At 37.1% G+C, this 23,563-nt stretch overlaps 1 protein-coding gene across 1 annotated transcript in view; it reads left to right on the forward strand.

The window, feature by feature from the left end:
- The first annotated feature begins 1,661 nt into the window (after window positions 1-1,661).
- Window positions 1,662-23,563, forward strand: part of PIK3C3 (phosphatidylinositol 3-kinase catalytic subunit type 3) — a 187,483-nt gene continuing 165,581 nt past the window's right edge. The window contains exons 1-6 of the mRNA XM_036767859.1: window positions 1,662-1,813; window positions 5,049-5,237; window positions 8,651-8,794; window positions 13,665-13,794; window positions 21,588-21,674; window positions 23,383-23,478. Coding sequence (XP_036623754.1) covers window positions 1,746-1,813; window positions 5,049-5,237; window positions 8,651-8,794; window positions 13,665-13,794; window positions 21,588-21,674; window positions 23,383-23,478 — 714 coding nt within the window. The 5' untranslated portion in view covers window positions 1,662-1,745. The remainder of the gene's footprint in view (window positions 1,814-5,048; window positions 5,238-8,650; window positions 8,795-13,664; window positions 13,795-21,587; window positions 21,675-23,382; window positions 23,479-23,563) is intronic.

Below are 23,563 nucleotides of genomic sequence, written 5' to 3' on the forward strand. Positions count from 1 at the left end.
GATGAAGTCCTTGCCCTGGAAGGAGGTTACAGACAACAAAGGGAGGTCTTCTAAGAGAAAAAAAATGTGTATATGATAATACATTATTGTATTACATTGGGTTATTAAAAGTACACTCTGGTATGTTAATCCAGTTTGAGCCTCCCAACAACCCAAGCACATTAGTACATAGTTTTATTATTTTCATTTCGCAAATGATGAAACTGAAGACCAGAGTATTTAAATAACTTTCCCCAAATTTTCTGCACCTGGTCTATCTGGGAGAATACAGCACTAAATGAGCTTAGGTTTGCCTAAGTTTGGACTTGATTTTGCTACCAATGAGTTAGTTGGTACCTAGCTAGGTAAACTTGGGAAAATCATTTCCCTTATCTGGACCTGTTTTCTCATCTGTAAAACATGTGGAAGTTGGGATAATCTCTAAGGACCCTCCAGGTTCTGTCATTTTATGAACCTATGCAGTTAGCAAGTGGTAAAGCCCAGACTCAAACTTAAGATACCATATTCTTAGTCCCATGTCTGTCTTCTGTTTCTAAAAAGGTCAAAGGATCTTTTCTGGCAGCATGGTGACAAGATGTCAGAGTTCAAACCTGTAATCTCTGAAAATCAATCCTACTTGGCTTCCTGTTTGATATGTGGGTGGGCAACTAAAATTTCATTTTTAGCTTTCAATTAGGGAAAGCAGCTGGTACACTTGACCATCTTAAACTGAACACATCCCAAACTGAACTCATCATCTTTCCTTTCAAACTCCCTTTCCTACCTTCCCTGTTACTATGGAGGGTGCCACCATAACCCTGGTCTCCCAGACTCAATCTCTCCCTCCCCACCTCCAATCTGTTGCCAAGGCAGCTGCATTTTATTTTTGTAACAACTCTTGCACATGCCCCCTTTCTCCTGACACTGCCACCACTCTGGTGCAGGAACTCATCACTTGGGCTATTCCCAACTTTGACTATGTGAACCTTCCAACCCCCATCAACTCCAGTGGTTGCCTATTGCCTTTCAGATCAAATTTAAATTTCCTTTTTTTGGGGGGGGGGAGGGGTTTTTAAAACACTTCCTAACCTAACTCCCTTCTTACCTTCCAGACTTCTTCCATTTCACATCCCCACCCACCCACACCAAGTAGATATAGCGACCCTGGCCTCCTTGAGTTTCTCCCATAAGGATGGGGGATTTTCCTGGACTGTCTCCCAGGCCTGGGATGCTCTTGCTCCTCCTTTATGGCTCCTGGCTTCCCTGACGTCTCAGCTACAATCCCTCCTTTTACAGGAAGCCTTTCCTGACTGCCCCTTAATGCAAGCGTCTTCCTCGCTGAATATCTGTAATGGATCCTTGTTTGGACATGCTGTCTCCCCAACCCTAATGCTTAGCTGAGTGCCTGGTATTTAGCAGGCGCTTAGGAATCGCTTGCAGATTGACACAGCAAAGCAAAACAGTAGCTTCCTTCTTCCTCTCTGGAAAGGCAATATTAAGTTCCATTGGTCCATAAGTCAACACTCGAAACCAGTACGACTCTACTTCCGGGATGCTGCTTTCCCTTAAGCAAGATGAACGCCCCACACAAGCGCATGCGCACCTCTGCTCCCTCAGAACCACCCCGCGGCGGCGCTCCGGATCTCTGAGCTACGATTGGCCGGAGTCGGGCCCAGGGGGCGGAACCGGAAGAACTGTCTGTGTTGTGGTACGGCGGCCTGTTCTGTCGTCCGGTCCCGGCAGGCCCGGGTCTGTGGTTCGGCGCCATGGGGGAGGCGGAGAAGTTTTACTACATCTACAGCTGCGAGCTGGACATCAACGTGCAGCTCAAGATGTGAGGGCGGCCGCGGGCAGGGCTTGGGATAGGCCTGGGTGGCTGGGCTGGGGCGAGCAAGAGCCGGGAACCCAGGGGAGGAGCGGGGCAGACCCCTGGAGCCGGCGGCCGAAATGCCGCCTGCGAGCCCCGAGGACTTGAGGCCGGGAAGGTGCCGGCCTCGCTAGCCTCCCGAGGGGAGGAGGTGATCCTGGGTTCCGTAGACAGGCGGGAAGAGGCCGTTCTGGGGGTACAGGGGACCTAGGGATCATCGTCATCCCCTTCCGTAGCTGGTGTTGATGTTCACAAAGGGCTCTGCATTTATAATCTCACGGACTCCCCGAACAGCCTTGGGAGAAAGGGGCTATTAACCCCATTGTCAGATGAGGAAACTGAGGCTGAGAGAGGCGAAGTGACCTGTGCAGCATCCCACAGCTAGCTGACAAATGTCCGAGGCCCAGTTGAAACTCGGGCCTTCCCTGCCGCCAAGTCCAGCACTTCATTCACTGTGCCACAAAAGGCAGCTGCCTTTTAAGTGAAGTAAGGATATTTTAAAAAACAAAACCTCAAAGGAACTATGGCCTTGAATCCCTAGCTTCTTTCAAATCCAGTATCATCTACTGGAGGCCTCCCCTGATCCCCTCACTTGGCTCAGCAGTACTCATTCACTTTGGATATTTCTTTGTGTTAGTTTAAATTAATTTATCTGACTACACGTTACCCTCCTCCCACCCCACCCCAGCCTCTATCCCCTAGTCAGGAGACTATATGATGTCATCCTTGATGATTGGGCCTTTCTTTTTTGTCTTTGTATTCCCAGTACTTAGCATAGTGCTGTGTACATTTTTTCTTAAAGACAGACTGGGTGATTTAATTGGTGTAGGACTCTCACTGTGAAGACACACCCTCTGCCGGTGCAGATCAGTTACTTTGCCATTTAATTTGTAGAATTGCCTGGATGCTGAGAGGTTAAGACACTTGCCTAGGGTCACAGAACAAAATGATAATAATAATAATGATAATAAACATGCATTTATTGAATTCCTACTAGGCTGCTGAGTTATAGGGATACAAAGATAAAGGTCAAATGGTCACTGCCCTCAAGGAACCTATTCGAATATAGGTCCATACACAACAGATAAACATTATAGGAGGAATGGAGAGGGGCTGGAATCATATGTCATTTGAGCTGATTCTTAAAGGAGACCAGAGATTTCAATAGGCAGAGGTGAGCAGGGAGTGCATTCCAAGCATTGGGAATAGCCGGCTCAGAGACAAAGATGGGAGGTTGAGGGAGGTGTATGAAGAACAGTAAGAAGGCAGGTTTCACTGGATCATCGAGATTGCAAAGGAGATTAATGTGTAATGAGGCTGTAAAGGGAAGAACTTTAATGCCAAATGGAAGCTTATATTTAATCCTAGAGGTAATTGGAAGCCACTGGAGTTTTATTAAGGTGGACCTGAACTTGTGTCTTCCTGATTCTCCTGATTCTGAGGCCAGATTTCTAACCACTATACACAGCTGCCTTATACAGAGTAGGCATTTAATAAATGTATGTTGAATTGAAGTGGGTGTAAAGGATTTGAATTTACAAAGTCGAATATGTAGAATTAGTTTGGAAGTTTGACTGTCACTGAATTGAGAATGTGTTTTGATACGCATTTTGAGATACTATAGGGAAGTTACCAGTAAGCAAACTGCCACATTATTGATCATGCAATCTGTAATTATCTTAACATTAAGCCAGTTATGTGTTAAAATACTGCTAGGGCATCACACATATATCTCTTCCTATCATGTTCTTAATACTCTCAGGAAACACTTAAAATAATTTTAGTATGCACAGGTTTAAAGTCACTTTTCCCTTCCTTCCCACTCCCTTGACCTCCGATACCAAGTATATGCTGTCAGGTACAATGCACATATTATCTTTTGTAGTTTATAAATATTTTTCACTGTATGTTTTCCCTTCTTTTTTGTGGTATTTGGAAGTGAGTGTGAGTTGACCAAAGATTTATTGTTTAGGAGCTCTGCCCAAGCTAACAAGATTGCTTGTTTTAGGGTTTTTCTTTGAAAAACATTTCTAATAATGAATAAATATTTTAATTTGCAAGGTTATTTAATTATGGAGTTGGAATGGACTTTAGTAATTATTCATACACTTTGTTTTGCAGGTGAGGAAACTGAAGCTCAGATAGGTCATATGACTTACCCAGTATAACAGTGATTTAGTGACCATTATCATTAGTAGAAGAATTAACAGGCCACATGAAATGTAAAAATCTTCTGGTCCTTGAAAAGTGACTCATGTTGGGTATGTTGGGATTTGGTGATACCACGTGATTGGAAATTAAAAAAAAAACCAAACTTTTTAAACTTGATTTATTTTTTAAGCATTTATTAACAGCAGTATTTGAGGAATTGTCAGTCCTTCCTGTGCAATGAGGAGCCAAGACACAACAGAACAACAAAACTTTGCCTTCAAGGAGCTTACATTCTGTTTTCTTCTGTTGTTAGAAGTAAAAAGGACTTTAAATTGGTTCACCTGACAGGTGTTTATTAAACATCTACTGTGTATAAAAAGAACTGAGACACTGAGTATACAAAGCCCTCCCCTTCCCCCTGAGTCCCCAGAAGTACTGGCTTTTAAGAAGCATAATTCTTTTAGGGAAAAACAGCTTGTATGCAGATAAATAAATTTAAAATAAATACAGAATACATGAAAAATAATTTTCAAGGAGGGCATTAACAATTAGTGGGGAAAGGGAGTGAATCAGAATAGATCTTGTGGTCTGTCCTGAACTGAGCCTTGAAGGAAACTAGGGATTCTGAGCAGGAGATGTGAGGAGGAAGAGCATTCCAGTGATGGGGGAGCAGCCTGTGAAAAGGTAGCAAAGCAGGAGAGAAAGGCTATGTGGGAGAGGAGCTATGTGGGTAGACAGCAAGTAGGCAAGTTTGCTTGGAAGATGGTGTGTTTGAAGGGTTTTTAAATGCCAAAAAGAAGAATTTGTGGTTTATTGTAATGGCAGTAGGCAGCCCCTGGAACTACTTGAATAGGGGAATGACATGGTCAGACCTGTTTTTAAGCATATAAATATGGCTGCTGTGTAGGGGAGGAATTTTTATTAAATCAACTTCATAGGGAAGTTTTAATAAACAGTCCTTTGGATCCAAGTCCCCTCTCCTGAATGTTAGTAGTTGTTTTTAAATAATCATCCCATTCCCAATGCATTGTTATGATTCTTTTGCTTTCAGAGGAAGCCTAGAAGGGAAGAGAGAACAAAAGAGTTACAAAGCTGTCCTTGAAGACCCTATGTTGAAGTTTTCAGGATTATACCAGGAGACCTGTTCTGATCTTTATGTTACTTGTCAAGTTTTTGCCGAAGGGAAACCTTTGGCTTTGCCAGTGAGAACCTCCTATAAGGCTTTTAGTACAAGATGGAAGTAAGTATGTTTTCTCATATGTTGTGGGGTCTTGGGGGTCCCATTTTTCTTTTATTTGTTATATATATTTTTAGCTGGCCTCTGGAGAGAAAATTCTTAATTGGATACCTATTGACTTTTTATAGTCCAAAAATTCAAACACTATTCTACCATGACAGGATAATATTTTAGTCATATTATAACTGTGTTAAGAGTTGATGTTTGAATATACCTAGTATTCAGTGAATTAAAATATTCTGATAAGCACTTTGGACTTAGTTAAAAAATTCAAAAGCATCCCTCCTGCAGATAAGAGTTTTTTCACACCTATTCCATATTGCTGAACAAAAACTTGGATCATCAGCTACCTAGGCTTTATCCATCTCAGTCAGTTGTTAGGTATTTATATGTGTGGGGATAGATCTCTTTGTCTTTCTATCCATTTTGGTACAGCTCTCTTGTTTAAGTTCAGGGACTTTTATCATCGAGAAAGGTGCCAGTTTTTTTGTGTAAGAATGTGGTTGTGGAAACAATAAGAGGATGATCTAGTGGATGATACACTGGACTTAGATTAAGGAAGACTTAGGTTCAAGTCATGCCTCAGATACTAGCTGTGTGAGCCTTTGTGAGTCACTTGCCCTCTCTTTGCCTCAGTTTCCTCATCTGTAAAATGTTGCAGTTGGATGATGGCACCTTAAATCTATGATCCTGTAACCCCCTTCTGCTTTTGTAATTCTGTCTCACAGTTGAGCAAAGAGAAAGTGAAAAAAAGGTATGCTTTACCATAGGTAAAAACTTTTAAAACTCACCTGTACAATAATCATACAGAATGCATGGTCAAGAAGGTAAGAAATTCCTTGTTTGACTTTCAGAAGGATTAAGAAAAGATAATGAATTATCAACATTTTTAATATGCCCTTTCCTACTATAATAAAATTTCTTATTATAATAGGCAAGTAGAATGATAATTTAGGAAATAATTAACAATTAATAGGGCTTAGTCCAATAATTGAAGAGTAGAATGTGTTAGAGCAAAATTCTATACCCTTACAATCACTGTACTTTTAATTATGAAGGGGCAATAAATACTTTTGCAAACTGAAATGAATTTTCAAATTTTTGTTCTTTGAAAATTCATTCAGTCCTTTGAAATACTTTGCTGAGTCATGAGAAGACTTCTCTAGGTTCCTAACACGTTAATATTTAGTGTCTAAAAATTATTATGAGATACTTGAATGGAACCAATTTGTAGCTGACAGGAAAGTAAATGATGTAAGCTTTTTCATAGAGTACTATAGAATTCGAGCTGCAAAGGACATTAGAGACCATCTAGATCAGTGGTATCCAATAGAAACAGGCCATTCATACACATAAGGATCCTTGTAGGCTTCATGTTGACTTAGAAAACCACATTTTAACATTATCTATGTTTTATTGAATTTTTATTTATTTTGTTAAATATTTCCCAGTTATATTCTGGTCTTATTGTGGGCCACACTGCCCAAGCAACATGTTGGATATCTCTGCTCTATGCCAGCCCCTCCCTCATTTAGCAAATGGAGAAGTTTGCCTAAGACAGGGGTGGGGAACCTGCAGCCTGGAGACCATTTGTGGCATTCTAGGTCCTTGGGTACAGGCTTTTGACTCAGTCCAAGTTTTACAGAACATAACCTTTTATATTTTATATTTTATTGTATCCTTTATTACTAAGGTCTCAGGGGCAATTTGTGACAGGTCAGGACTGAAATGTTAACAATCTTTCCAGGGTACCATGCTATTTATGGTCAATGTATAATCTATGAAAACTTGTTAGGAGAGAGAAAGAAAAAAACATGTTTATTTCTTTATGATTTTTCGCATTAGGAGGTAATTTTTAGTTTGAGAGAATCAAAAATGCCCAGGTTTTCTGTGTGATTAAATACAGTAGGTTGCATATTTATCGTCTAGTTCTGCTCTTCTGATTTCCAGAAACCCTATTCTGTAGTTTTTAATGGCTATAACCTAAGAGTTGAAAAAGGAGGTTTTACTTCTTGGCTTTGTTGCTGATATTTTCTTTGACTCTAGTCTAGTTAATTAACCTCTCTGCAGTTTGTCTCATTGGAAAAAGAGAATAATGCCTATTATTACCTTTTCAGCCTGGCTTACTGTGTAGGTAGAAATTAAATGAATTCATTTAATTACTTAAGCTTATCTGTAACTTTGAATGATTTTCTGAAGGTATGTGCCTTATTTTTTAAGAACTGCTCAGAGACTGTTTAAGGTATTTAGCAACTTTTAGAATTCTCCATAAAATTGACAGCTACCTATAATTATCTCTGATGTTCTTGAAAGGCTACTGGTATATACAGTAGTTAGTAGTTTGTTGTGTGTTTTTTTTAAAATTCCATTTGCATTTAAACAAATTGCAGGATATTTTCTTTTCTTACCAGTGCTGACTGTGAGCCAAATTTCCTTTGTATTCATTGCATAGCATTGGGATATGCCCCTATGAGAATAATTTTGTGTGAACAGAAGCTTTTTTCCCAAATCATTGAGTGTGTCTTCTGTATATTACTTTGTGATTATAGTAATCACTTGCATGGTATCCTTTTGGGACTTTGGAAAGCTTCTGCTGATTAGGGGAGTTCTAATTATCAGATGATTCCAGTATAAAGTTTTAATGTAAGAGGAAGCTATCAGAGAGAAGAAGCATTAAATTTGGAGTCAAAAGATCTGGATTTGAATTCTAGCTCTGTACTAACTCTGCATCCTGGGGCAAACCTCTACCTACCCTCTCTGATGTCCATTTTCTTATCTTTAAATAAGCAATCATAGTGCCTGCCAAGACTGATAGCTGTTGTAAAAGGCAAATGAAATAATGTATGTAAAGCACTCTGTAAATTATAAAGCACTCTATAAATGTCAGCTATTAAAGGCAAAGAATAGAAGGTAAGAAAAGACAACTTTTATTTTTGCATTTTTAGGGACAAATGTCCCTGGTGAAATCAATATATGTGAAAGTGCTTTGAAAATAAAAGGTATCTAAAGTTATTAATGTTAATTAAGTGATCTTTGGTGAAAAGAATGTGCCTCAGTTAAAGAAACAGCACTTGTCCATCTGTAATATTTCGATAATTATCATAGCATGTTATAAAGGAGAAAGATCTTCTCTTTTCTCTTTTCCAGTGTTTCATGCACCTTTGTGGAAGCACTGTGAAGCATAAAATATCCTGGTGGTGAAAACATCACTTGCCTGAAGAAAGACATTATTTTTATTGTAGTTCAAATTTTCTTTGGGTTTGTTTTATTTTTTTTTTTAAATTAACTTGCCTTCAGTTTGATTCCTTTTAGCTTTGGCCTAGTTTTTCAAGGCCTAGTTCTGTGGATCTGTTTCTGTTTATAGTCAGTTTAAAAGAAAATTCATGTAATTAACAATGTTCAATTCCATTTTATAGTTGGAATGAATGGTTGAAGTTGCCAGTGAAATATCCTGACCTGCCTAGGAATGCTCAGGTGGCTCTGACAATATGGGATGTATATGGACCTGGAAAAGCAGTCCCTGTAGGAGGGACAACAGTCTCGCTCTTTGGAAAATATGGGTAAGTACTTTCTTTGCCTCACCCTCTGTCAGACTTTTGGCTCCCTTGTCATTGTCTTTGGAGAGGAATGGTGCTTTAAGGCCCAGCATGTGCCTTAGTTGCATGCATGCTGGGAAGTGGATTCAGGCTCAGTGCATTTCCTCGTTATTCACGAGGAAGAGAGATTACTGAGCCAGAGGTATGCCTCCTCCAGAGTGCTGTTGTTTCCCATTTTCTCCTACTCAGGAGGGCTTTGGTTGCCATGGAAAAACAAATGCAAAACCCTATATTACCTTCTATATCTTATTGACTGACAGCCCTTGAGAAGCTGATAAGCAGTCCTTTAGAACGGGCTGAAGAGATTTTTGCAGCAATACTAACCACTGCTCTATATTTTCCCCACCCTAACTTTTTAGAGGTAAAACATTTTGCCTTTTTCAATCTGGGCGTAATCAGTAAGCTACCTATATATGTATATCATACTGTGGTTCTTGCACAAAGACACAATTTCACAGCTCTTTCATTTTATTTTTAGCAATATTAGTACCTTGTTTCAAGATTTATTCATATTTATTCAGTGTCAAAGTGACCATGGACAAATGTTAATTTTATTTTTTAGACAGAAAAGAGAAATATGGGAAAGTCAAATGACCTGCCCATAGTCACCCTTGATAATTTATCCTCAGTTAATGTTTGTGGGGCTTCCACTAGGACATACAATAAAATGACAGAGGCAGGGCTGTGTTTTTAAGCTCTAGTCCTTATGCTGGACTTCAGTAATTCTCAGCCTCCTGTAATTTAATTGGCTTTGACAAATATGTCTATATTTTTAGTTCATTGAGTCTTATCATAATTCACTTTCCTGGATGTGAAATATGTGATTTTTTTTTTCCTGTATATTCTCCTCCATGCCTCAATTCATTGATTCGTCTGTTAACATTTTATTGAAAAGAAAAATTACTTTAATTTCCAGCTAATTAAGGTAAAGCATTTTGCTATCCCATTTCAAGATGTCTTTAAAATATGAGAATGCATTATTTGTTTTTCACAGAAATATAACTCGCCCACAAGAAGTTCTGTAGACATAATAGAAGTTAGCATAAGGCAAATTGAACCTACCTTTTACAGTGTTAAGTAAATTAAGTCATTAAGGCTTTCTAAATCATCTGCCATTTCCCTTGCCTGGCAGAGACAGTATGAACTATTGCTAATGATCCTACAAGGAGTTCTGAACACATCAAGCTATAGATGCAAATGATACCTTTTGGAGGCTACATTAGTTCTGAAATGTCTACATCCTATTTCCTTCCTCTTTATTCCTGACTCAGTAGGACTGGAATGCTTTTGTGTGACATTGGCACATTGACATTGCTTTTTTGTGACATTGTGACATAGTGTGGGTGCTGTCTCATGACCCAGCGCTAGTCTGGGATTGGTATTTAATTACAATGCCCTATACAGGTTTGGGTAGCACAGTTTCTTTTAAATTTCTTTCAAAAGTTGTCCCTAAAACATGCAGGACACTATCAAGCAATTGGACACTTAGAAAATGCAGAAATATGTTATTTGCTAGTATCTGTGTTTCACATATGTGTCTGTGTGATAGATATGTTGTATTTCTTTTTAAAAAGCTGGGTTCCATTATTAATACTTATTTCTTCACAGTTCAACCACTTTGACTTCAGCAGTTTCTCTTCCATGGCTGAGTGTCCAAGCTGAACCAGAGCTTCTCAGTGAACTGCTTAAGAATTACAAGTCTAATTTATCAAGATAAGGCCATGATAACTTCTTTGCCCTGAATGTGAAATGATGGCTTGGAATATCTCTAAGCAGCCAAAGAATAGATTGATCTTTCAGTTGAGTTGGCCTAGGACCAGAGGCAATCTGCAGAAGATTTCTCCTGCAGATGTTGCTTCCAAATGTGAATTTTGAAGTTAGAGCTGTTGCTACCATAGCACAACTTGGCACTAAGAGCTGCAGCAGCAGCAGCAGCTGTTGCTGGAGGCTGGGCCTAGAGTCTGGAGGAGAGCCCACCTGCTGTGCCCGTTTTTCTGTCCTGCCTGGTAAACTTAATTTCCCAAATGGTCACATTGCTGTGTTCTTCTTCTGGCATGCCACCTGGAAGCTGGGAAGCTCTGAGCTGAGGCTCCATTAGTGTCACAAGAATGGAGGTGATTGGAGTCAGTCATTTTCAGTCACTTGGCATAACTCCTTTCCCCCTCCTCACATAGAGGTGACCCTTAAATCACTTGGTGAACCAGCTTGCTGCTAAATACGCTTATTTCTTGTTCGCTTGAGTTTAGCTGCTCAAAGTACTCAGTGTTGGGAGCTCTTTGCTATTGCAGATACATTTATTAGTATTAGTCATTTCTGTTTCCTGTGGTGCTGATAGGCTCTAATTTTCAGTAGAATAGAGAATCGTTCCTACTTACTGTATGCTCTTGCAGAACATCAAGGAAGTATCTATGTAAATCATAGTTCTTATTTTTTCCCTTTTTTTTCGGGTTTTACCTAAAATTAAATATCCACAGGTTAGAATCCTCACTACTTTCTGCATTTTAACCTTTAAACACCCTGAGATACAGTCACTATATTGTAGCTTTTGTAGGGCCAGGCGTGGCTCTTTTTTTTTGTGGAAATCACATGCTAGATGCCTGTTTGCTTTTCGAACTTGCTATCTAAGGGCATTATTACTTGAACACTATTTCACATCTAAAAGATTCCAAGGAAACCATTTTGGTCCTCTTAGGAAAATCTATAAAGAAACTATTGCTGTGTTGTAATGATAGCTAAAATGCAAAACATGTATATTTATATGCATGACAGGGTCTTTTTGAGAGAGGGAACATGGTTTAGTGGAAACCTAGATTAGAATCTTGGCTTTGCTGCCTATTAGGACAAGGCATTTTGCTGAGGCTCAGTATTCTGAACTATAAAATGGGGATAAAATAATACCTGCTTGAATTAACTCACTGAGTTGTTGGAAACAGCTATATAAATGAATCATTTTTCTTGTAGGAATAGTAAGCAGTAGACACTCCTTTGGAAGTAGAAGAAAATAAATATAAATTTAATAGTATGTAATATATCATTTTTAGGAGTATGTCTTTTTTTTGAAAGTATAAAACGTGAAAGTCTGTAAGATGCCATTGTATAACATATCTAAAATATTTACAAGTGCTTTGTGGAATGGGAATCATATGTCCCAGAATAAAATTTTTCTAGTCTTTATTTAAGGTGACTTCGAACTTTAAATTGAGATACATTTGTAAGCTGTCAGCAGTTGAAAGGGAAAGCAAACCAGTATTAAGTTAGTAGTATAATATAGCAGCCTAAGCATCCAGAATCCTTTGAGTTCTGCTAACCAGTTTATTCCATTGTTACAGTCTAGTTTTGTAGTAGCTTCCCAGATGAAAAATGATAATTAGAAGAGAGTAGGTATATTTCATTTTAGAGTATTTTATTAGAACTGTAGCCTCATCTGTGGACATTCCTTTCATAGGTGTAGAAAACAAGCCATCTACAGCTTCATCCCTTTTGATTCTTGTCCATTATCATGTCCTTTGAAGATTTGTGGAATGATACTTTAGAAGCCTTCCTCTGGATCTTTTAGTAGTTTGTAGATATCAGTATTAATACTTGGGTTGTTTGTTTTCCTTCATGCCCAACACATGACTTTTCTGGTCATATGTTCCACCATTAGATTTAGGGTGAATATTGATAGGATGTACCATCTTTTGTTTTGGGACTTGGAATAAATCTGTTCAAATGACCCCAATTGCATGTTTATTTCCTTCAAAATGTTAACCACTGTGATATTTCAGAAGGTCCATGATTTCATCTGAATGGGTTTTTCCTCTGATCACGAAACCTCTACATCTTAGTAGATATTTTTTCACTTGCTGTAACTAAAAAAAAAAAATCATCACCTGTTGGTCCGCCTTGGTGAATGCTTCTTTGAGGCAGGAGAAAAAAAGCTCCATACATTTTTTTTTATTTTTTTAAAGTTTTTTTTTTGTATTTTTTTTTGCAGGGGGGAAGGCAGGACAATTGGGCTTAAGTGACTTACCCAAGGTCACACAGCTAGTAAATGTGTCAAGTGTCTGAGGCCAGATTTGAACTCAGGTACTCCTGACTCCAGGGCCGGTGCTCTACTCACTGTGCCACCTAGCTGCCCAAGCTCCATACATTTAGTGAGAGGAATTTATTTTTTCATAAACAGCTATACATTAAGCACCTCATATTTTCAGAGTACTGTTATTTCCTAGTAGAATTGCAAAAGTAAGACAAGACCCCTATTCTCATGGACTTTGAATGTAGCTAATGCTCAAATACTTTGAATTTTCATTTCATCTCTTTTACCCATGGTCCTTTTTTATATTGGATAAAATGTTGAACTAGGTGACCATTGAAGTCCCTTCCTGCTCTAAGGGGCTGTAATTTTAAGAAAAGAACTGGTTTTGGAGTCAGAGAATCTGGTTTGAATCCCAGATCTGTTTCCTGTGTGGCCTAGGGCAAATCACCCAACTTCTTTGGGCCTTAATTTGCCCATTCTAAAAAGGGGAGGTTAGAGTAGACTAGAGGAATTCTCTATGATAAAATGCATATAGATGCCCCTTCTGTCACTTATACACATGTATTCTCTTTAGTATTATCCAAGCCTTTGGTTTTTAAATGAAATATCCATGCCCATAGAGGGGGAAAATGGCATGTGAAAAACTATGGCTGTTACATGATTTGTGATTGCTTTGTTAATTGCTTTACAACTCACTATGGACCTAAAAGCTTGGCAGTAGAGACACATTTCTTCTGTGTGCTTGGGAATCTAAACTTTGCCATAATCAGCTGCATTCATTTATTTCCTCTACTGATACATGCCCCTTTCCCTTAGCATGTTCCGCCAGGGAATGCACGACTTGAAAGTCTGGCCTAATGTTGAAGCAGATGGATCTGAACCTACAAAAACTCCTGGCAGGACAAGCAGCACTCTCTCAGAGGACCAGATGAGTCGATTAGCTAAGGTAAAGAAGAAATAATTAGAACAGGTGGGAAGCCCTTTACTATGTCTTGCTTCAAGGAATATTATTAATTCTAAGACAGACTTGAAAATGTGGGTAAATGTGGAAAAACTTCTGATAATCAAGAGTTACATGCTAGGGTCTTCTTCCTTATTTTACTGTACCTTTAAAGCATGCAAATGTAGTAAATACCCATTTTGGTTTTAGAAGTTAAAGAAATGTCTCCCTTTTCCCTTCCAAAGATGTAGTTTCTTAAACAGTTAGATTCTGTATTGCTGGTAGTAAGTTGTATACTTAATACTGTATCTCATAATTGCTATTTTTAAATTCCTCTCTAAACTTAGAGGGAGGGGATTAGTAAGTCCCTTTCCAGCTCTTAAATTCTAGATTCTAAGGATATGTATCCTTAGCAACTGGTACAGTATCTTGTACATAGTAGGAATTTATTACTTGATGAAATGAATTTAAATCAAACAAATTGAATGAATATTTATTTAGTGTTTGCTTCATATATGCAAGGCACTGTGAACTAGGTGCTATTTAAGGCCCTTAACTTTTGTTTGGGAAGAAAATTTTCACAGACTGATCTACTAGCGTGTTACTTTTGTATCCTGTCATTGGTATGGATGACTCTTTTTGTCTGGAGAAAGCTTCTCTACACCAGGTGTTGTTAAAGCAGTTTTTCAATCTGGTGCTTCAAGGTTCATATGGAAGAAGCCTTAATCATGAAGAATGAGATCTTGAATTGGTTAGTATTTGTGCTTCATCTTGAAATTTTTGTTGACTACTCCACTTAATTGTGTTCCTCTTTTATGGAAAATGATACCATAGCCACCTAATGATCGGATATTTTATTTAATATACTGTTGTCAGTTTTAAAAATTTGATTGTCAGTTAGCTTGTCTGTTCAAGGCAAATATTCTGAGATTTTTGTTCGTTCTTGAACAAGGGGGATAGGAAGTTCTGAAGCTATAAACATGTCCACTTTCTCTTCCAGTGATTTATCATGGCAATAAACTAACTTTTCATTTAAGTGGCTCTATGTGTCTTGCTAGCTAACCTTGAGTTTCTAATAGAAAACTCATTAGAATCAGCTCATTTATTGCCTTCAGACACTATAATGTGAACAAGGTTGAATCTCAAGTACAATAAGAGTATAGTATATGTTGAAACAAAATCTCTTAAATTGTTTCTAGAGATCAGCACTATGATCCATGTTATGGGCAAAGTTCTAAATCTCATGTCTTTGAGGAGAAAAGGACAAGGAAGAAATAGACTGTTCTATAATTGCCCCATTAATCCATTTTGTTTCTATATTAAAAGAATTATTTAGGCTCTTGTACGAAATGTTCCTAATTATTTTTGATGAAAGGATCTGTACTAATTTATTAAAACAACCAGCAATGTGACTTTTTCCCCCTAGCTCTGTTTGCAGAATGCAAGCGTTTATGTTTCTGCCACGGTGCCATCATGTGTTTGTTTCTTTATTTTGGAGTTGAGTGGTAAAATGGGACCAGACTTCAAAATTTTGACTCTCCTTCTAAAGTTTGTATAGTAGCTTGTTTAATACTTAGCAATATTCTTATTTTTATTTGTCATGGTGCATTAGAATTCTTAGAAATCTCACATATACACATATATGTATGTATATATGTACTGGCTAGCTGCTGGAGACCTACCCATGTTTCTTTAATTAGTAACAGTCTTAATTTTATACTGGATGTTGTCAGATGCCAATGTTGTAAGAGAACATGTGTAATACCTTGAATTAATACTCTTGCATGTCTCAGAGTACTTCAGTGATCATTAGGTAATAAATCTTACATACCTCATTTTCTCAATCTGTAAAATGGGAATGAATACACACACACACACACACACACACACACACACACACACACACAGTTTCTGGTGCTGATTGGAGTCATGTACTTGCCAATGTATTTTATCTCTACTAGTAGTATGCTTTTTAAAAAATTTCTAAACTGATTGAAGACTTTAAATCATGTTGTGCTGTTATACCCTTGTCCTCTAGAAACTAAATTGAAACTGTCAAAGGCAGTAATTACTTTTTTAGGAAAGAAAAAGTTTCATGGATGCAGCAACACTGAAGATCTTGCTCTCTTTCTCTTCGAGGAATATTTCTTGGGATTTTTGATGAGCTCTTTCATTGATTCTTACACAGGAGTTGATCATACTCTCTGAGGTTTTAGAGAAACTAAAATTTCTCTTTTCAGAGCAAAAGTTGTTTTCAAAAATAATTTTCTTTGAGTAAAATCAATATATAGAGCTTTATTCACAGTTTTCATTTTGCCTTCACTTATTTATTTATTTATTTATTTATTTTTTACATAAGTGGAAGCTATTTTTATTATAACTTATCAGTCCTCAAATGAGCCACTACCTCCATTACCATAAATCACAACTCCCATGTGCCTCAGTAGATAGTTGCCGACAGTCATTATGGCTGAAACAAGCTCCTTTCCTGGTGGCCAACTCGAGTTGAGCATTTCTGAATTTTTATTAAGGCTGATCCCCAGACGACAGGCACATGGTCTATCTCTAGGCTTTTCCAGCTTGGTATGACCTGGCAGAAATCCTCCTCTGTGTGCACTTTGCTTTTAAATAAATTATCTTAACTTGATTTTCACAATAAATCTTTCGGACAGGTATTAGTACTGGCCTTGTAGTTAGCAAGTTAATATTACTACTACCACTGCCACCAGTATCTAGCACTTTTATAGTGCTTTAAAGTTTGTGAAACACCTTGGAAATATTATCTCTTTCTATCCTTACAACAATCCTGGGAAGTAGGTGCTATTATCCCCATTTTACAAATGGAGAAACCAAGGTTGGCAGAGGCTAAGTGATTTGCTTTGGGTCATATAGCTGGTTATTATCTGAGGCTGGATTTGAAGTCAGGTCTTTCTAACTCTGTGACTCTAATTTTCTTTTCATAAACATATTTGTTAGAGATTCAGTCAGGAAAATAGGTATATTCAAACTCTCGGTGGTTTTGTGAATTAGTCTAACCATATCGAAAAGTAATTTGGAAATATACACTAAGAGTCACCAAACTGCTCATCTTTGACTGAACCGTACTGTGTATATATCCCAAGGAGAGCAGTGGCAAAAAAGAAGAAAGTCTTAACACATGACAAAATATTCACAGCACTTGTTGTGGGAGCCAGAAAAAAAAACTGAAACAGAGTGAATGCCCATCAGTTGGGAAATGGCTAAGCAAAATGTAGTATATGACTTACAAAGTATCATTGCCCCGTAAGAAACCAGAACCAACACTAACATACAAGCTCCAAATGATTGCAGTGACCGATCTTGGTTCCCAGGAGAGGAGGAGGAAGAAGCATACTTACATCTTATTGGGCACAACAGAGGTAGAATGATTTGCAGTCACTTTATTTGGGTTTTGCTAAGATTTTTATGGTACAAAAGAAGATTTGGTGGAGGAGAGGGAGGTATCATTTGAAAATTATTCTGATATTTAAAAAATAAACTAAGAGAGGAAAAACAAAACTAAGTCATCCTTGAATTCTGTCATTGTCCTACTGCCAGTTTTTATCTATTAGTGAGAGCTTTTGCCTGCTGATAAACATGGTTTGATAGCTCTATATATGCTTTTAGCTCTGTCCAATTTTCCATTATAGGATTACTTTTTCTCATATGATTGTCACAACTTTTTCCTGTGTATTAAACTCAACATATCCAAAATGAAAATCATATTTTTGCCACCAGATTTATCCCTTTTCCAGCCTTGCCCATTTCTTTTGATAGCACTATCATTTTAGTTATCCAGATTACAACCTTGGAGTCATCCTTGACTTGTTTTTCCTCCTCAGCTCCCATATCCAATGAGTGGCCACACACTCTGTCTCTTAACCATTCTCTTCTCTTCACTCACACAGCCTGTACCCTTGTTCGTACTTTTAGTTCACTTTCTTGGAATCAGATCTTTATGAGTAACTATTGAATTGCTTACTGTTGTCTAAGGCTGTCAAAAACTTTTAGTTCTGTCTTGAGACCTACTGTCACAAGTGGATTAAATGAGTTTTTGCCTTTTTCAGATTGAGCCCTAAAAGCCTATTGATTTATGTTGTGATCTTATTACACGAACCAACACCACCATCTATCTATAGAGCTGGCCTTAGACATCTCCACTTTCATGAACATATACTTTAAATGCTTTTGAGAAGACAGGGACAGGAATAAGAAACTAATTTTCTGAATCACATATTAATAGGCTTTTGGAGCTATATGGAACTCAGACATTGTTTTATGCAATTGAGAGTCTAGGTTGTCAGCCTACTATTTGTATTTGTAAGTGGTAAAGAGCACAGTCATCTCAGTATTTAATAGAGAATTCTTGCTTATTCCTCCCTCACAGAGCTAGTCAAAAAGGGACCAAACTTAAGAGAAAACATTTTACCTTATTTAGCGATATAGTGTAACAACAATGTTGCTAGCAGCTACTGTGGCTGTGTAAGACCAACGACAGCACACGGAAAGGGCTGCCAACAGAGGTTCTTTGGTCTGCTTTTCTAAGGAAAGCGACTTTAAGGAATCAACAATCTCAGTTTAATTAAGCATGTGTGTGTGTATGTGTATGCGTGTGTGTGTATATATATATATATATATGTATATGTATATGTATATATCATTCACATAGTTCTGGGGGAAAAGATCAACCCCCTGAACTTCAGAGCAAATACAAACAGAAATTACAAACATCACAGACCTTGTCTGATCAAATCACAATTCATAGTTACCGGAGAACCACCAACATATGGGTTACAAAGCCGGGGGAGGGGCATGGCTTCAATGGCTTGCCCAGACTCTCGTCACCCAAATTCTTTCAATGAGTGTACCCCCAAAAGTGAAAGGCTAACTTTTCAGAACATATACCCTGTTCAGGACCCTTAGGGCTTACCATTTAGGGTGTGAGAAATCACTGACACCAGAGAGTGGGAAAATACCACTTCATATACGAATCAATGACTCTCCCCAGTGCTGAGAGGCACTCCAAGGCAAAAGATCCCACTTTACCTGCCCCATTCAAACAAAGGCCAGCCTCATCAAAGGCACTTCACACCCTTAGCATCCCAGAAGAGAAGAACAGCAAAAAGTCCTGCCCTGATTACCATTACATACAGTCATAATTACAGATTCCAATAAGCACTGTTTCCTTTCTTAGTTCTTAGTACTCATTTATTCATTTTTAGGTACTTATTAAATATTCATCTGACAAGAAAAGATGTAGTGTACTAGAAATAACATCGATTTAGAAATCAGGATATCTGAGTTCTGGTGCTGCTCCACTGATGGCTAATTCTCTAACCATAAGCAAGTGGCTTCACCATTCTGAGCCTACATTTCCTCATGGATCACTCATAGTTCATAGATTTGTACATGAGAGGGATGGGACTTAAGAAGCCCTTTAGTGCAACTCTTCTTTTGCAGATAAGTAAAGTGAGGCCCAGAATACTTAAATGACTTGCCCAGAGTCACAAGTAGTCTGGTTCCTCTGATGCTTTTTTATGCCACACTACAAATACTGATTGTGAGGGTGAAGTAAAGTAATAGAAATATTTGAAAATTCTTTCAAAATTTAAAATGTTTATAAATATAAGGGATTATTTATTCATTAAAACTCTTCTCTTTTGTCTTTTTGTCTCCGTCATATACCACTACAGTACCTTTCCAGTATGTACTTGTTTTGTAGGTACTTTTTTTGGCCCTTTGTAGCATACAGTGCAGATTTGATATTCTTTCCCTCCCTCCCCTTGCCCCTTGCAAATGCATCTGCCCTCCCATCAAATCTGATAATACATGATTAGTTCCCCAAGCAGTTTTGTGGACATGTTATTATTTGATTCTTAGGGATTCTTTCGATTTAATAGCTTTTCAAACCCCATACTGTTTAATTCTTGGAGACTTCAGGGATGGAGGCTCAATAATTATGCCATTATTTTTGTGACAGTATGCTGCCCTTCAGTGCTTTATATTATGACTGTTTATGAATTCCATAGAAATAAATCCCTGGGCCTAGAAAGAAAAGAATGAGGCATTTGCTACTTTTTTGACCTATCTCTTTCTTGGGATAGGCACCCTAGTGAGGATTACTTCTTCAGAACCAATTTCAAAACAGATTGTAGTGCCATTACCCTGCTGTTTAACAGAATGCAGATTTTCTGTCTGGAAAGATCTAGGTCACTGACATTTCTAGCTTATAAAGAAATACAAGCTGTCATGACAGGAATAAATCACACATCAACATTCTTTCATGAGTTTTACTTTTGGTGGTAGCCTTTAATTTTAATGGAAAGATGCCTGCGATGGAGATGACCAGTGCCTATTCCAAATTTGAATGAAATGAACTGTTGTTATCTTTGTCATAACTCTGTTGGGCAAGCTTGTAGTGTCTGCAATGAGGTCAATGAAGGTATAAACCCTTATATGTGTACATTTTTTGCACTTTTACTTTTTAAAGTATTTAAAGTATCCATTATCTCATTTGATTTGATCCTCCCAACAATTCTGTGAAGGAGGGGAAGTATTTTTTTATTCATTTTACCTATTGGAAAACTTTAATATAGGGAGAGGTTGAGTGACTTGCCCCAAAATCTCAGATAGTCATTGGTGAAGCCAGCACTATAAGTCTTGACCCCCTAGTCCATTGTTCTTTTCTTGATTCAGTTTATTTTAGTAAGTATTTATTGACTGCCTCCTATGTGTAAGGTACTATGTTAGGCAATACAGGGGTTATAAAGATGAGTAAAATAATCTCTGTATTTAGAGAACTTAGAGTTTCTTATGGGTCTTCAGATAAATACACGCATAGGATAGTATGTAATAAGTTCCACAGTAAGTAGACACACAGGGAGAATAGCACAAGTAAAGGCTTGGAGGTGAGAAGATCAGGACAGTGAGTTAATCAAGTTTGATTGGAATGAATTGCATGTGAAGAGCGAGAAAAGGTCATATTGTGGGGAGCCTTTAATGTAAAGGGTTTTTTTAAAATAAATTTTTATTTCTAGCTTTTGTTTTTGTATCTTCTAAGTGTTTCTGTGTCCCTTTCCTTTCCTATGTCCCAGAGAGCTATTATATAAAAAACATAAACTTTAAAGAAAAATAAAAGAGAAAGAAGAGAGAAAAAAAACAATTAGAACTGACTGATAACTGAAAAATTCTTAAAACCAATGCAGTTTTCAGCATCCTTCAGTCTCCTACATCTGCAAAGGAGTAGGGGAAGGTATCTTTTCATCTCTATTCTTTGAGGCTCTTCTTGTTCCTTTTTAATTTGGCAACATTCATTGTTTGTAGCTATTGTTCTTTATAATTTTCATTACTGTAGTCATTGTATGTATTGTTTTCTTGGCTTTGTTTCACTTTGCATCAGTTTGCTGAAGTTTTTCCATATTTTTCTGTATTCTGTATTTGTCATTTCTTAAATCGAAGTAACATTCCATTATGTCCGTGTACCACAGCTTGTTTAGCCATTCCTCAGTCTGTATCTGCTTTTTTTCTTGTTCTTTGCTATCACAAAAACTGCTGCTATAAATATTTCGATGTATGACTTTTTTCCTTTTAATCTGTGATTTGAGATATATGCTTAGTAGTGGAATCTATGAGTCAAATACTATGGACATTTTAGTCATTCTATTTGTGTAATTCCTAATTCTTTTCCAAATGTTCCAGCTTATTTTTCCCAGAATCTCAAAGTTTTTTTCCCCATTTAAAAATTTACGTTTCTTTTAAAATACTTTCTTTTTCTTTTATAGCTCACCAAGGCTCACCGACAGGGCCACATGGTAAAAGTGGATTGGCTGGATAGACTGACATTTAGAGAAATAGAAATGATTAATGAGGTGAGTCATCCTCCTTATATTCTTATTAATGAGTAACTTGTTAATTAAATCTTAAACAACTAAAGCAATTAAACTTTATTTTTTATGTTTAAAATATATATGGTTATGTGTATATAAATACATATATACACAATGTAGGTGTGTTTGTGTATAGATGCACATGTACACACACACTTTTTTCTTGCCTATCTTTTCATGAAAGTTTAGGGCTAAACAGCTTTCATTCATAGAAGATTGTATCATTTTATTTTTAAATTGTGTTTTTAATAATTTTTCTGTTCACGCATCTTTTAGGAGAGTCTGGGGTCTTGGGTAGCTAGGTATCCTGCATACATGAGAATGTTCTATGTTGTCCTTTTAGGACTTAGTACCTGGAAAACTTTTTGGGACACCTGTGGCTTATTCTCTATTTGACTTTAGAACCAGGAAGGGGACAATGTATGTCATAGGTATCTGACATCACAGAAATGATGTCTGTAAAATTTAGTATTTATATCCTACTTACTCATTTGCATTCTAAATAAGCTCAGATAAATTAGACGCTTTGTCTTCATGATTTACGTATTCCTTTCAGACAATTCGATCCAACTTTAGAATACTTTTTGTTCAAATAAGATGCTGCCTGTTTTCTATACTCTTTACAGAAATCTAACAGTTCTTGGAATATTGCAGAGTAACTTGGACATTTGTTCTTGACTGTATTTATAGAAATAATGTGGAAAAGTCTTATCAAAGGATGGAATTAGTGCAGTTATTTTCAGAAGTTTTTTTTTAAACAGATTTACTTTTGAGTTTGGTGTCTTCATGTACCAGATGTTAAGCCTAACATTTTGTGTCTGGAGAATCGAAATAACAATTATATTAATCAAATTAGGAGGGAGGAATATCAATTTTGTAATATGGCCCAGCCTATAATGAGCACCACAGGGTACAGGCAGACTTAATTTAGAGCCTCTGAGCAGTTGGATCATCACATGGAAAAGGAGAAGGTAGCGGCTTTTCCTTTCAATGAACTCTTATAAAGGTTTGTTTTTTCTTTTTACTGATTCAGTTCTCTGTTTTTACTCCAAGGTCACTATTGTAATTTTTTTTTAGTAACTATGGTGTCAGATGTTACTTATTTGGAATTTGAGAATAGGGAGTTCTTTTTCCTAATCATTTTGAAAATTTACTAGCAATAGATTGTTTGTAAAAACTAATTTGGAGTAAATGTTTGCATTCTTATTAAGTGCTGATCCCATTTAACATTTAATAAAATTATTTATTTTCAGTTTTCTATGTGTGTTTTTAAATGTTAGAGTTGAGCAATTCCTATTTTATTATTTTTCTTTGTTCAAGATGCTTACCTACAAATACTCTTTTATGCATAGTTAGCTTTGGCTCAGTTGGCTTTCCTAAACTAACATTTGGAATTACCCCTGTGATTGAACTGTTAAATATCTTTGCTTTAAATGACTAATCCTAAGAGGTTTTTTACCATAGAAACACAAATCTTCTGTGTGTCAGTATTTATATAAAATATCTCTGAAGTGAGATTGAGAAAGAAGTTGTTAGAATAATAGACACTAAATGTTTTGATGAATGTGGTAATATGAATAAAAATTATAATCTCACCAGGAAGTTTTTTTACTTGATATCCTGATCCATACTCAATATTAATGCAAATTATAAAATTGTCAACATTTATATAGTTTCTCTTTTTTTATAGAGTGAAAAACGAAGTTCTAATTTTATGTACTTAATGGTTGAGTTTCGATGTGTCAAATGTGAAGATAAAGAATATGGTATAGTTTACTATGAGAAGGTATGTGCCTTAGACCTATTTATGGCCTCTTTAAAACAGATAGGGGGAAAGCATTAAAAAAAATTACTGACATTCCTGCTGAGAT

This window comes from Trichosurus vulpecula, chromosome 1 (genome assembly GCF_011100635.1).
Source record: "Trichosurus vulpecula isolate mTriVul1 chromosome 1, mTriVul1.pri, whole genome shotgun sequence".
Classification (NCBI taxonomy): domain Eukaryota; kingdom Metazoa; phylum Chordata; class Mammalia; order Diprotodontia; family Phalangeridae; genus Trichosurus; species Trichosurus vulpecula.